This window comes from Bactrocera dorsalis, chromosome 2 (genome assembly GCF_023373825.1).
Source record: "Bactrocera dorsalis isolate Fly_Bdor chromosome 2, ASM2337382v1, whole genome shotgun sequence".
In the NCBI taxonomy this organism is placed as follows: domain Eukaryota; kingdom Metazoa; phylum Arthropoda; class Insecta; order Diptera; family Tephritidae; genus Bactrocera; species Bactrocera dorsalis.
Genome location: NC_064304.1, coordinates 39471254 through 39485046, shown reverse-complemented (window position 1 = coordinate 39485046; position 13793 = coordinate 39471254). Strand labels below are relative to the sequence as shown.

The 13793-nt window shown below is 36.3% G+C and overlaps 1 protein-coding gene across 12 annotated transcripts in view; it reads right to left on the bottom strand.

Annotated features, from left to right (window-relative positions):
• The window catches only part of LOC105222126 (tyrosine-protein phosphatase 99A), a 508627-nt gene that overhangs the window by 85981 nt on the left and 408853 nt on the right, over positions 1-13793 (bottom strand). For 5 of the 12 annotated variants that reach the window (XM_011199326.4, XM_029548643.2, XM_011199323.4 and 2 more), the window contains exon 2: positions 9745-10711. The exons of 6 other annotated variants lie outside the window; for them this stretch is intronic. In XM_011199326.4, coding sequence (XP_011197628.2) covers positions 9745-10372 — 628 coding nt within the window. In that variant the 5' untranslated portion in view covers positions 10373-10711. Of the gene's footprint in view, positions 1-9744; positions 10734-13793 lie in introns of those variants that run through there. One more of the 12 variants, XM_049450357.1, reaches the window with a different exon arrangement.

Sequence of the window (13793 nt, the reverse complement as noted above, 5' to 3'; positions counted from 1 at the left end):
GCTTGATAAGATATTAATTGCACGCAAATGAGTTGCGTATATATTTTTTTTTGTGAAATTAAGGGTTTTTACATTGCTAACTTAGTTTAGATGTATAGTAAATGAGTTATTTAGATATTAAGCACTCAACACCGTCGTCGGGCATAACTTATAAATCAGAAAAAATGCGTTTTTTGCTAAATTTTTTCTAAAGAGGCATATTATTTAATAAATAAGTAAAAATAATGTAAATTAATGAATAATTTAAAGAATTTCATTAATCGACGATTTTTTTAAATTTGGATTTCTTAAAGACCACAGTCGATCTCCAAAAAAGGTTTTTCGGCAAGTGTAAGAATTTTTTGCTTATAATTCTATCCCAAACCATGAGTCAACAAAATTTATTATTATTATATGTAGATGAATACGGGAAACATTAGAGGCACTGGTAAAAATTATAATTAAAACGTAAGCCACTCACTTACTGCTGAGTGGCTTCAAAACGAAATTTTTATTGAAAATCTTATTCCACGAACAACCTGAGAAATCTCTCTAAGAAGATCGTGCGGAAATTTCAAATCGAGTAATTCAGTCTCTTCTGTGAACTATTATACCGAAACAATTTAAATATTCGATATATAGTAGCGAATGTAGCTTGGTGGAGGGGTTTACTCTATCAACTTCAGCTTCAGACTTTCTGACTATTGCAGTGTTTTCCAAGCCGAGTTTGCAGTCATTAAGGTAGCAGTAGATTTAGTGCTCCGGAGTGCAGTTTCTTTCATAGTAGTGACCATCCACTCAGATATCAGACCGACCAGTATTGAATGCACTGTTAATGAGTGCCTAACCTCGCTATCAATAGTATTGAGTGTATTTGTTATAAGATTGGTATAGGCCACAGCGTAATCGCACGAAATCGTAGAGATGTTGAGTTAACAAGAAAAGGCATCCTAGAGGTGTTATCGCTAGAATGGGAGTGGATCGGTGCTCCCATATGCCAACTTAAGTAAAACAATTGTCTCATATGTAATGTATGTTATGTTAACTCTGTCATGTTCTGTTACGCTATGTTATGTCATGTAATATTGTGTTGTATTATGTCTTTGTATATTAAATTATGTTGGGCTATAAAGCATCATGGCATGTTGTGCTCTTTGATTTTATATTAAATTATGCTACACCGTGTTATATGCTATGCTATGTAGTGAATGAAATAATGAAGTCAGTTGATTAGTTGCACTTGCAGTTCAGTTGGAAACTAATACTAGTTCTAAAGTAATTTATTACTCGTTGGATTGACTGTCGGGTGCACAAGAATCTCAAATGGGTTGTGTGCTCAAGTCGAAGTTTTTATATAAAAAAAATACATAAAAATATATTTATTTTATACACTTCATTTGTTATGCAAATTAGAAGCGCGGCAGCAATTCGAAACGCTTGAGAATCTCTATTGTTGCGCGCGTCGCAGCTATTTTATATGCGTTTTGAGTTGACGAGCTTTATTGGCAATCCATCTAAAGTGCATAAATCAATACTCGTTTGCTGACTACATGTTAATATGTTTGTGTGCTTGTTTATACAGGAGTAGAGTGAAAATTATTTATATATATATATTATATACGCTTACATACTTATCTATATAAATGTGTAATGTGCAAATGGTAAATGCATGTAACAGATTTCATAAACAACTGACAGCTTCAAGTGCACTTCGGAGATCAAAGGCGATGTTGTAATGATTCCGAAGGCGGTTTAATTGTAAGCTGTACTTTACGTAAGATATTCGATGGTAATTTCATAGAGTATTTACGTGCACATATATATAAGATTATGTAACTATTGAAATATATATACGAGTACAAGTATATATAAAATTATAAATAAAAAAGATCGATGCTCAAAATTTAAAGCTCAAAGTTCAAAAAGCTTTTAGAAAATTGTTGCTTTCGTAATTACTAATAATATATTTTTTAATATTTAGCTATAATTTTGTTTACGTAGTATTAAGAAAAAAAAAACAACAACAAATTTACTTTTTTTTTTTTGTTTATGTAAGGATATACATACATATGTATGTATATCAACGATTTTAGCGTGTGAGGTCTAGAAAAATATCGAAAGCCGTTGTTGTTGTTGTTTTAGCGGCCTAAAATCATCTCTAAATATTTTAAGAGGATACTGGTGAGGTGAAAGCTCTTGAAATCTCTGATTGTTTGTCGTTGGAGCGGCTTAAAATCTTTTCTAATTATTTTAGCAGAATACTGGTGAGTTGAAAGCTCTTATTTTTGCTGTTTTAGCGGCTGAAAGCCAACTCTAAATATTTTAAGAGGATAATGGTGAGGTGAAAGCTCTTATTTTTTGTTGCTTCAGTGGTTTGAAATTATCTCTAAGCTCTTGAAAGCTCTTATTTTTGTTGTTTTAGCGGCTTAAAGTCATCTCTAAATATTTTAAGAGGATACTGGAGATGTGAAAGCTCTTGAAATCTCTGATTGTTTGTCGTTGGAGCGGCTTAAAATCTTTTCTAATTATTTTAGCAGGATACTGGTGAGTTGAAAGCTCTTGAAATCTCTTATTTTTTGTTGCTTCAGCGGTTTGAAATTATCTCTAAGCTCTTGAAAGCTCTTATTTTTGTTGTTTTAGCGGCTTAAAGTCATCTCTAAATATTTTAAGAGGATACTGGAGATGTGAAAGCTCTTGAAAGCTCTTATTTTTGTTATCATAGCGACTTAAAACCATCTCAAGATATTTTGGAAGGATACTGGCGAGATGAAAGCTCTCCTTCGGACATGTAGCAGTCTGTACATGGACTTGGCGGTATGTATTTGGGTCGGTTTCGATTTTATAAAACTGATTGTCATGGTAAGGGATATAAAAGTTGTTATTACGCAACAACAACTATATATTTTTCAACTATCATTTATGACAGCGAAGCATCAAATTTAATTAATTTAGGGAAGTAAACGCTCTTTGTTGCTTCCAACTAAACACAAATGTGTAATAAAAATAAAAATCCAATAAATTTAGGGAAAAAACTTATTAATGACGCTTTGCAGCTTGACACGTAGTTTAGACCAAGAAAAAAATATACAAATAACAGCGTTCACAGAAAAATGTTGAAAACCTTTGAAAAAATTCGCATTACAAGCCCGTCGCGCTCATAGCCTTGAACTTGATTGTAAATTTATGCAATTGAAATTTTTATTATTCGAGCGTATTACGTGTTTACACTTTTTACGTAGACTGTTAATTCAAATAATTGCTTGTTTGCCTTTTTCTTGCCTTTTTGATGTGTGTAAAATTTGCAGTTGTTGTTGTTTTTGTTTTAACATTTTGGGCAATTCATCAGCGTTTGTCAATAAACGTTGCGTTTGCTCATCTGTTAACGTGGCCGCCAAGCGCGACGGCAAAGTAAATTACGCGACATGCATGACACACACACACGCATTCACGCATACACGCATACATGTCTGTATGTATGTATATATGTAGTAAATATAAAATCGAAATGTTTTTCTTCATTTCGATCATCAAAACGTGCTTTGAAAGCTTAAATTGCAGCCAGCTGGTGGGTTAGTAAGGCACGGCTATGCCCAGACGGCTTGTGGCATAGCCACATTATATTTTTCTTTGAAGAAAGGAAGTAAAAGAATTACACAGCTAGACATATGAAGACATGCCGTCAAATATTACGGCGTATAAACGCATTTATAAATCTTTAAAAAGTCCAATTACTTATCCAGCGGATAGTATACTGACAGCGGATAGCAATCAACTATTTAACAAGTAATCAATTAATGGTTTTCGGGATGCAGCTTTAACAGGTGGACGATTGATATCTATTAGTGGCGCTAAGAGAAGGAGGTCACTGAATCGTTTGAATCTCATTATAGTTTTTCATTTTGATAGGTTGCAAGCTCAGTTAACTTAAGCTTGCAGCAAGGCAAAGAGTAGGAATAATGGAGCTATTTTGTACTTAGTATTAGTTCTAGTTTTAATTCAGTGATCTTAGAGACCATATATTTTTCTGATTATTGGAAGAATTCTTAAATAATGCACATTTTTCAAAGGAATTCTCTGAGTTGACTTTTAGTAAAATCTATTAAAGTAGTGAGTGTTACTTTTTTTTATTTTTAAATAAGTGTGTACTTAGTGTTACGTGTTAGAACGATAAGATAATGATTTAGATAAGCATGTTTGTATGGCAAGGTTAAGAGCATAATTAGTATGTTTCTTTGTAGTGACCACAATTTGAAACCAATATACATTTTAGCGATCAAAATGTAGACCAACATTCACAAGGTCCATAAGTTGGACTCTGTTTGTTGAATTATTACTCATAATTATTTTCTATATTTTACTATTTTTTCAAGAATTTGGCTTAGAATATGGGCTTATTGTTCGTACTTAAAACATACAGGGTAGGCCATTTAAAGTTGACCCATCTGGCAACGCTGTAACTTTTAACAGCGCTGACAAATCGGCTAATGTCATACCGCGTTAGAAGCGTCATTCGAAGACAATTTATACCATGGAACAGTACACTCCAAAAGAACGCGCTGAAATTGTTCAGCTTTATATTCAAAATAACTTTTCAATTGTGTTAACTCAACGTGCGTTTCGCAAAAAAATAAAGTGAAAAGTGCTCCAGTTAAGAACACAATTAAGTCTTTATACGCAAAATTTGTGAACACCGGTAATCTCAGTAATGCCGGTCATGCATCCAGACAACGCACAAGACGTTCTGATGAAAATATCGAAGCTGTACGAGCCAGTATTGAGGAGACTCCATCGACATCGAGTTATCGCCGCTCTCAGGAATTAGACATCTCTCGCACCACTCTCCGACGCATAATTCATAACGATTTGAAGATGTTTCCATATAAAATTCAAATGGCACAAAAACTAAACCCAGCTGATTATCCGCGACGCCTTAATTTTGGCAAATGGGCCATCGGGCGATTGATATCGAAAAATGGTGATGTTGACTGGCCACCGAGATCACCAGATTTGACGCCACCAGACTTTTATTTGTGGGGTTATTTGAAATCCAAGGTATACGCTAATAAGCCAAAGACCTTAGCTCAACTGAAAGCCAACATTCGACGTGAAACAGCCGCCATATCATCCGAAACATTGGCCAAAGTCATGGAAAATGTCGAAAAAAGAGTGCATTTAGCTGTCAAAGCTAAAGGTGCCCATTTACGCGATCTAATTTTTAAATATTAGCTGAAACAAATCCCCTTGGACCAAAATAAATTATTTTTGAAATGAACAAAAAACATTGTTTTCTTTTGTTCTTTTTTTTTAGAAACAAATGGGTCAACTTTAAATGGCCTACCCTGTATAAAATTCACTATGAAATTATATTATAATTTAGAGTCCAAATCTGCCAATTTAGTTAAAGAGTTCGAGTGTGTTGTCATCTCAAAAAGTTGCCTTAGTACACTTTTAAACAAGTTAAAACGGATAAAATTTTTCAGTCGAAATTATATGTATTCAATTAATGTATTTTATGACAGAAATGCCTCGTCAAAAATTCTCAGCATGCGTTATATGTGTGTATGCAGTTGCTTGTAATTAAAATCGTTGCGGCAATAAACTTGACCTCTACTCCAAACGAATTAAGCTTTATAAATGGAAAAAAGTTATTGGTGGCTAAGTAATTGACTCTGAATGTGATATATGTATATACACAGATATATGTATGTATGTGTAAGTATATTGATGCATTTTTAATGCATTTTATGCGTGCATATGTTGGTGGGCAATCACTTTGTAATACAACTTTGTTTAATTGGCTATAAATCACGCTACCAATTTGTAAAACCAAAACCACAAAAGAAAAAAAAATAAAGATAAACAAAAATACAAAGAAATAAACGTTAATAATTCATATGTCTAAACAATAAAAATGACTAAAAATTTTACACAAATTGCGCAGCCTAAGTGCAACGGCTGTTTCGCTTGAGTTTAGTGCAGCAGAGTTGAGATTGTACATACGAGTATATAGACTGTTTTTGTGCTTCGGCCTACTGGCCACATCTGTACAAGTTTTTTTGCCCATTTTTATTTGTTTTTGTTGTTTCTGCTTTCGATTTGTAAACGCGCCACTAAAATTTAATTGCTTGGAAGACCCTAAGCCGCTCGTACAATAAATAAAACGCGCTGTCGATGGCTGTGCGATGACATTAAGCACTTAAACCTAATGACTTCATAGGCGCGCTCACAAACAAATATATAAACGGTACTATATGTACGCTCTCATATATATAGTGGGTATATAAAAAAGTGGGTCTATCGTGTCGCACACGCCACTCCTGCCACACATTACGACCCGACCACAGCCAGCAGCATGAAATTGAATTGAGTGCATCCGAAAGGCTGAGCTGGTGAGTTGTATCAGTGAATCACAACACTAGACTACACTACATTTATTTATTTAGTTGCTGACATATTAAGTCGCAAGTCAATGCTCACGCGAACATCCACACTTGCATGCATATAGATATACATATTTATTTAAGTGTTTATATTTTTAGTAGCGTGTAAATTAGTTAAATTGCCTTTTGTGGTCGCAATAAAGCTTATCTCGCTGCTCGACGCATTTTGAGCCTTGAATTGAGTAAACCGGGCGAATGTGGGGTTCACCACATATTAGTGCGCTAAAGTAGCGGATTTGCTAATCTATAAACAAAACAATTTGGGTTATTCTTGAAGATTTGGATGTTTGGTGCAAAATTAGTAATTTTCCATATCTCTCAATAATTCTCCCACCAATTGTTTTCACTACAGCTGACCTTGGTGACAGCTATATACTATAGTGATCCGATATCGGCGGTTCCGACAAATGAGCAGTATTTTGAAGAGAAAATTACGAAAGAAAAATTTTAGAAGGTTATCACCTCAGTAGCGCCCGCAAGCTCCTGGAACTATTCAGGCTGCTGGAACTCTGGGAAGACATGTGATATAGGAGAGGGCAAAGTAGACCCTAGGTCGCGGTGCATTACCTCATTAATCTATCTATCTATCTCAAAATTGAAGGACTAGTTCGTACATATACAGGAAGACAGACATGGCCTAGCCGATTCAGCTTGTCATGCTGTCATGCTGATAATTTTTTACCGATATACATACTTTATAGGGTATCCCACGTTTTACCAACATATTACCAACTTCATATGGTGACTTTGCTATCATTCAAAGCTCTTTCTGATGCATATTACATCGAAACGTCTTTCTGGAAAAGCATTCAGTTAACTGTCTCACAACACTATTGTGTATTTTCCAGATGACAGTACAGTATTCGTGATGACAGAGCAATATTTTCTGCCCTTGATAATGCCAGTTAGGTGTGATATTTCATAATCGTAGTATCAGTTATGTTGAGTGTTCAAGCGCTCCAGTTATTTTTAACGAACCTAGTTTCGAAATTGTAACGAAGTTAGTTTTACGTAAAGTGGTTTTGTAAAACTTGAACTCTATTCCAGTTCCCGAACGATATCGCAATGTACAACCGATTATAAGAACTAATATATAAAAAACTATATTCTCATAAGAGCCATAAACCCTTTGAAGACGGATAGGACAATCCAATTGTCTGATGGTATCAAGTTGACAAAGGAAAAGAAAACTTGCAATCACTTCAGATCAGTAGGCTTCTAGATGGCTACCTGTTCAAAGCGGAGGTTGTTTCGACGGTCCTATTCTTGTATAGAACAAACCATGTAGAAAATGTTATAATTGTTGGAGTGACAATTATGAAAATAATAACTGACAGTGAAAATGTAATTTCACTGAAGCAGCCAACTATAATTTAATCATTTGGATTGCTTTTGCAGTTGCTTAATAATAGTATATTACAGAACTAAGGACCATATTTAAAAATGTTTGGACGGAAAAATGCTAGAAACCATAGATCTGATTACTGGAACAATTCTAAAATAATCTACATTTTTAAAAGGAGTTCTCTGAGTTGACTTTTAGTATAATCCATAAGAAATTGCGACAGCTTTGCTTTTTGTTGACTTTTAAATTATCGTTATTCTAAAACAGTTTTCATTAAGAACTCATCCCGTTCCACATGCGTGTTCAGATAGTAAACTTAACCTACAATTGTTAATATATTTCGTTTCAATTGATTTAAAGGATTAATTAAAAATTCTGGTAGCACAAAGAGATGACTTTTTGAGAGTTCTAGTGCCTTTTTTGGACCAAATATTCGTCTAACAGAATAAAAGGGCTGCTGTTATGTTAGTAAAGTGGTCATTGACAGTTCGGTGACAATATGTTATAGAAAAGAATACTGATAAAATATGTTGTAGAAAAATTATCGAATACACTGCCTATGTATTTTTGTAGTATATTCAGTCAATAGAGCAGGAAGTTCTGAGAGATCTTGGTGAAAAGTAATTATTTGAGTGTAGAGAGGATTACTTGTAATAGCTGTCATAAAAATTGCGAGAAAATAATTAAGTATTATTAATTATAAAAAGAATTATATGCTTATATAAGCAAGCTAAGCAAGTAAGGAAAGTAAGTATAATCTGTTGAAGAATCTACTAGGTAGGCATAAAGCGGCTTTATCAATATTCTCCATTGTGTATAAGCTTAAAGTCAATCAAATAAATTGTAGATAGTAGACTTGCATCCGCCAGTGAAATTGAGTGACTCAGTAATTCTATCAACAATTGTTGTTTTGTTAAGCAACAACAGAGCGATTACAAATGCGACGATTTATTGTACATTGAAAGGCAGCGAATGCACTTTGAATGTACATATTTTTCAACTCAGAACAAACATTGTGTGCACATAGGTACTTATGTATGTATGTATGTATGTTTGTATGTATATAATGGTATATTTTAATGCAACAAAGCTTATGGAAAAATAAATTATAATAATCAATTGAGTATAATACAAATTCTAGAACTCTTTATGGTGGCAGCTGCTGAATGACATGAGGGTCTGTATACCATAAACATACGTCTATCGTCACTTAAAATGCAAAATAATGTAACATCATTTTTTATAAGTTTACAGGCGAAAGGAAAACAATATACTAAAAAGCGCGCATGTTAAAATAAAATTTGGGTTTTGGTTATAAAATGGTTATGTATTGGTTATATATTAGTTATATATAGGTTACATATTAGTTACATATAGGTTACATATTAGTTATATATATGTTACATATTAGTTATATATTGGTTATATGTGAAAAAGCGGAAGCTTCATTAGCAATAAAAAACTGAAATAAAAAATACTGAAAAAAATATAGTTTACTGCCTGAAAATCCTGGTTCCCTCAGTTTAAAGCCGACTAAAAGCTGAAGCTCTTGAAGCTTGGAAAATTGAAGCAAATTGGAAAAAAAAAAATGAAGTGACCATTGGTTAGCGACTGGAGAGCTTTTTGGTTAATATTCTTTATAGTTTACCAATTTTCTCTCCAATATAAAACCTCTTTCCAAAAAATTCCTTCAAGAACCATTTCTGGTGACCGTAAAATCTATAAAAATTTATAGTGACATCTTTTCTGCCGCTACTTTCTGTCTCATAAGCATCATTACGAGGTTTACGAACAATATTTCAATGCTTAAAATTCTAAAATGTTATAAGTACTGCGTGGTTATTTCACACAACCACTTTATATATATTGTAAGCAAGAATTTTATATATATCTAGGTAACTAGTTACATTCCTGCCCATATAAAAAATTAAAGCTTTATTGATAAATTGTTGCGCTTTGCATGTGAATTTGCATATTTACCGTATTTATCATCCACAGCCGCATATGGCGGTGTTGCATCACCTGACGTGGTGGCCGTCTTACCATCCCCATCGCTAAACTCAAAGCCGGTAATGCTGCCACCACCACCACCGCCAGCACCGCTATATAAATCGCTATCCAAACCGCTGGCGGGCGCAATATTGGCAAAAGACAGCGTAGTGGGTGGCACAAGCGGTTGGTCCTGCTGCTCCACGGAAGCGGGCGAGGTGGGCGCAGCAGCTGGAAGTTGATAATCAGTATCAACGGTTTCGCTATCATCATCGGCGACAGCGGCGAGCACATTCTTGGCGTCCAAGCCGACGCCATTCACGGCATAAGCATTCACATCCAAAATATTGCTGACGGTCGTTGTGCTGCCGTCCTCGTAAGCTAGTTTGCTGTCAGCAATGCTGGCATTTGGCACTGTATTGGGTGTTGTTGATGCTGGTGTCGGTGCTGCCGTTGGTAGCGCAGCGGTGGGTGCGACGGTGAATGGTGATGGTGACGACAGTTCTGGGTCGATGGCGATGCCTGCAGCGTTGGCGCCGCGATGTTCGGCGATAATGGCGGCGAAGAGCAACGAATTGAGTAGTAGGCGTAGGCGCGCAGCATAACGTGGGCGTGGCATGTTGAAATGCTTAATTGCTGGCTGAATGGCTGGCGGTTTGGTGTGCGTCTAATGTGGCGTTTGTTGGGTGGGCGCTTGAGCTTGTGCCTTCGTTGCAGGTTGTGACGATTGCGATGGTGTGGGTGTGAGTGATGGTGTTGGCGTGTTTGCGGTTCGAATGCGCACGCTGCTCGTTGTAAGCACTCGTTGAATTCGTTGCGTTTTTAGTAACGTATCATTTTGCACTTAAACTTCACTTGAGTTTGATCTCTAGGAATTATTTGATATATTTCACTGTGTTTTTATGCAATTACATATATGTATATATGTAAATATTTACTGCCGGCTTTCTGCTTGCAACTGTAATGTTGATATACACAAACTAAATTATACACAATATTTAAATAATAATAAAAAACGATAAAGCAAACGCGGAACGCCGACCGGAAGCGTTTGTTATTTTATAGTGCATCAGTGTCAGTGGAAGAAGAAAGAGAAGAAGAAAAATAAAAAAAATATACAAAACCACCGCGCATTCGCGACACTTTGTCACTGCGCGCTGCATGCGCTTTGTAATACGTTTTTCATGTTGCGCGTTCACGCGCGCGGCGACGCGGCGCTTTGGCGAGTGTGATGCGTAACCGCCATCAGCGCGAAAGCTAACTGCGCCTGTTTGTGCACGTACAAATACACATTAATACATTTCAGTTATCTGCGCTTATGCTGCTTGCTCATTAAGGCGAGCGCGACCGCACACTTGCCACAGCGCGACTGTGCGCCGCGACGCGCGCGCTGCAAGTTCGTCTGATTGGTGTTTTGTCGGCAGCGCGCGTGACTCACTTGGTTAATTGCCCTTTTTACGAGCGTTTCGCTGCGGTTAAATTCACTACAGTTCCAGTCGCTTTGATAATTTCTGCTTTTTATTGCGGTACATGTATGTATGTATAATCATTTTTATATTTCTTCACTTCTTATATGCGTGCTTTTGTTGGCGCTTTTGATGCTGTCGCCTTCCGCGGAGTTTATTAGTTATTTTTATTTAGCAACTTTTCTCTTTTGTTATAATATTTCACAAAGTTTTTATTTAGCTTTTAAAGTTCGTTTGGGTTCAATGGCAGCCAGGATCGCAGATATTTGCAAATGGGGTCTCATACGCATTTTTAATATATTTTTCCTTGTGGTTAGGTAGAAAGCTGCGCTCAGCGCAAAACGTATGCACTCGCTGCTAAAAGTGGCATGACGCTTCCGAAGATAAAATTATTATTAAGAAGTATAACGGGCCATGTGTGTAGCAGATGTGTTTCGAAAGTCGTGTGCCTGCGCATTATACCGCTATTTTTGGCTTGCTGTTTTACTGTTTATGCTCATACCTTTCTTCGAATATTTTCGACAAACTCGGAATCATTGCAGCAAAATTGTATGTAGGTCAATATTCAAGCTCATATTATTAATTTTTGATTACAAATATAATGTCCGGTTAACACTAGACCACAACATACTTTTAATGAGCATGAAGTTATTAACACTTTCTTACTAAACCGTTTTTATATGTAAGAGACTCAAAGATCTATGCTTCCGTGTAATAAATTAAATGTCTCGACATCAAACCTTTACTTCTGATTATCGAAACATAATGTCTCATGCAATTACCGTCCGAAGAATACCAAAGCGGCGGAGCCGGCTAATCTATTCGAGTACGGCGGCGAAGAACTGATAAGGAGCATGCATAAGCATCTTTGGTCAATATGGTCGGCTGAAAGCATGCCCAACGATTGGAATTTAAGTGAGCTCTGCCCAATCGACATAAAGGGAGCCACCACAATCTCCGCCAATTACTGGGAAATAAGCTTCCACAACGTCATATTTAAGGTTCTTCAAGCGTGTTGTGTGGAAGACTGAAACCCATCGTCAATCAACTGATTGGACCTTATTCGTGTGCCTTCAGGCCTAGAAAATCGAAAACCGACTAAACATTCATCATGCGCCAAATTTAGGAAAAGACTCGTGAAAGGAAGATCGATGCACACCACTCTTCGTCGATTGCAAAGCTGTTTTTGATAGCATGAAAAGGAGCTGCCTTTATGTCGCGTTGAATTTGGTATCACCAGAAAACGGCTGCGTAAACTGACGTTGAGCAACACCGAAATCTCTGTCGGCATCGGAAATGACCTCCCCGAACCGCTCGATACCAAACGAGGTTTCAGACCAGGCGTTTTTATATGGTGCGACTTCTTGAATCTGCTCATGGAGTAAATAATTCGTTCTGTAGATCTGAACAGAGAAGTCACAATCTGCTACAAGTATGTACAACTGCTGTCGTATGCCGATTATATCGATATCATTGGCCATAACAATCGTGCCGTTAGTTCTGCTCTATTAAGATTGGACAAATTAGCGAAGCAAATGCGTCTGTTAGTGAACTAGGACAAGACGAAATATCTCCTGTTATCAACAAACAGTCATTGCACTCTCGACTTGGCTCCCACGTCACTGTTGACAGTTATAACTTCGAAGTCGTAGATAATTTCGTTTATCTTCGAACCAATATTAACAGCAAAAACAATGTCAGCCTCGAAATCCAAAGCCAAGTAACTCTTGCCAATAGGTGCTACTTCAGACTGAGTAGACAATTGAGAAATAAAGTCCTCTCTCGACTATTAAAGGCGAAATTCTACAAGTCAGTTCAGCGAAGTAAGAGACAGTGGGTACGCTTGCTGGGTCTTATCATCCGATTGGATGAAAATACTCCAGCCCTCATAGTATTCGACGCAGTGCCTGCGGAGGGATGCATTCCGTTGGAAGGCGTCAAACAACGAAAGGGAAGGTCGACTGGCGCGCTTTTGTAAACTCGTCTATATCCGCGTAAGTTTACGCCAATAAAGAAGAAGTTGTCTCGTAAAGACGGTGTTAATAGAAGCAGGATATTATTTTTCGCAATTGCTACTCTTAGTATGCTCTAATATTCTCAATTCTGGATCTTCAATATAATCTAAAATTTGATATATTTTCATTAAAGCCTTTTCGGTTGGTATTTGAATCTTTTTTGTCTATTTTATTAATCTAGCGAACTCTTAGAAGCTTCCAGCATTTTTCATAGCAAAAAAATATTATTAGGAAATAAGAAACTCAGAAATAAATATTTTGCTCCAAAATTTTAACAAATTGTACGACACACCTCACAAAAACTGCCTTCATATGTATAAATTTATAGCTTTAATTGCTTTTTCGCGCCAAATATAATCTTAAAAGTATACACGAGTATGTCTGTCTATACATAAGAACACAGGTGATTTGCCGGCCTTCTTCATTTAATACGCTTATGAAGAAGAATTAGTTACACAGTAGTTTAACAACAGCGTAACTGATGGGACATGAGTCGAATTTTAATTCCACAAAATAAATGGCGAATGGAGGAAAATGCGACTCAAATCCGGAAGTGTGT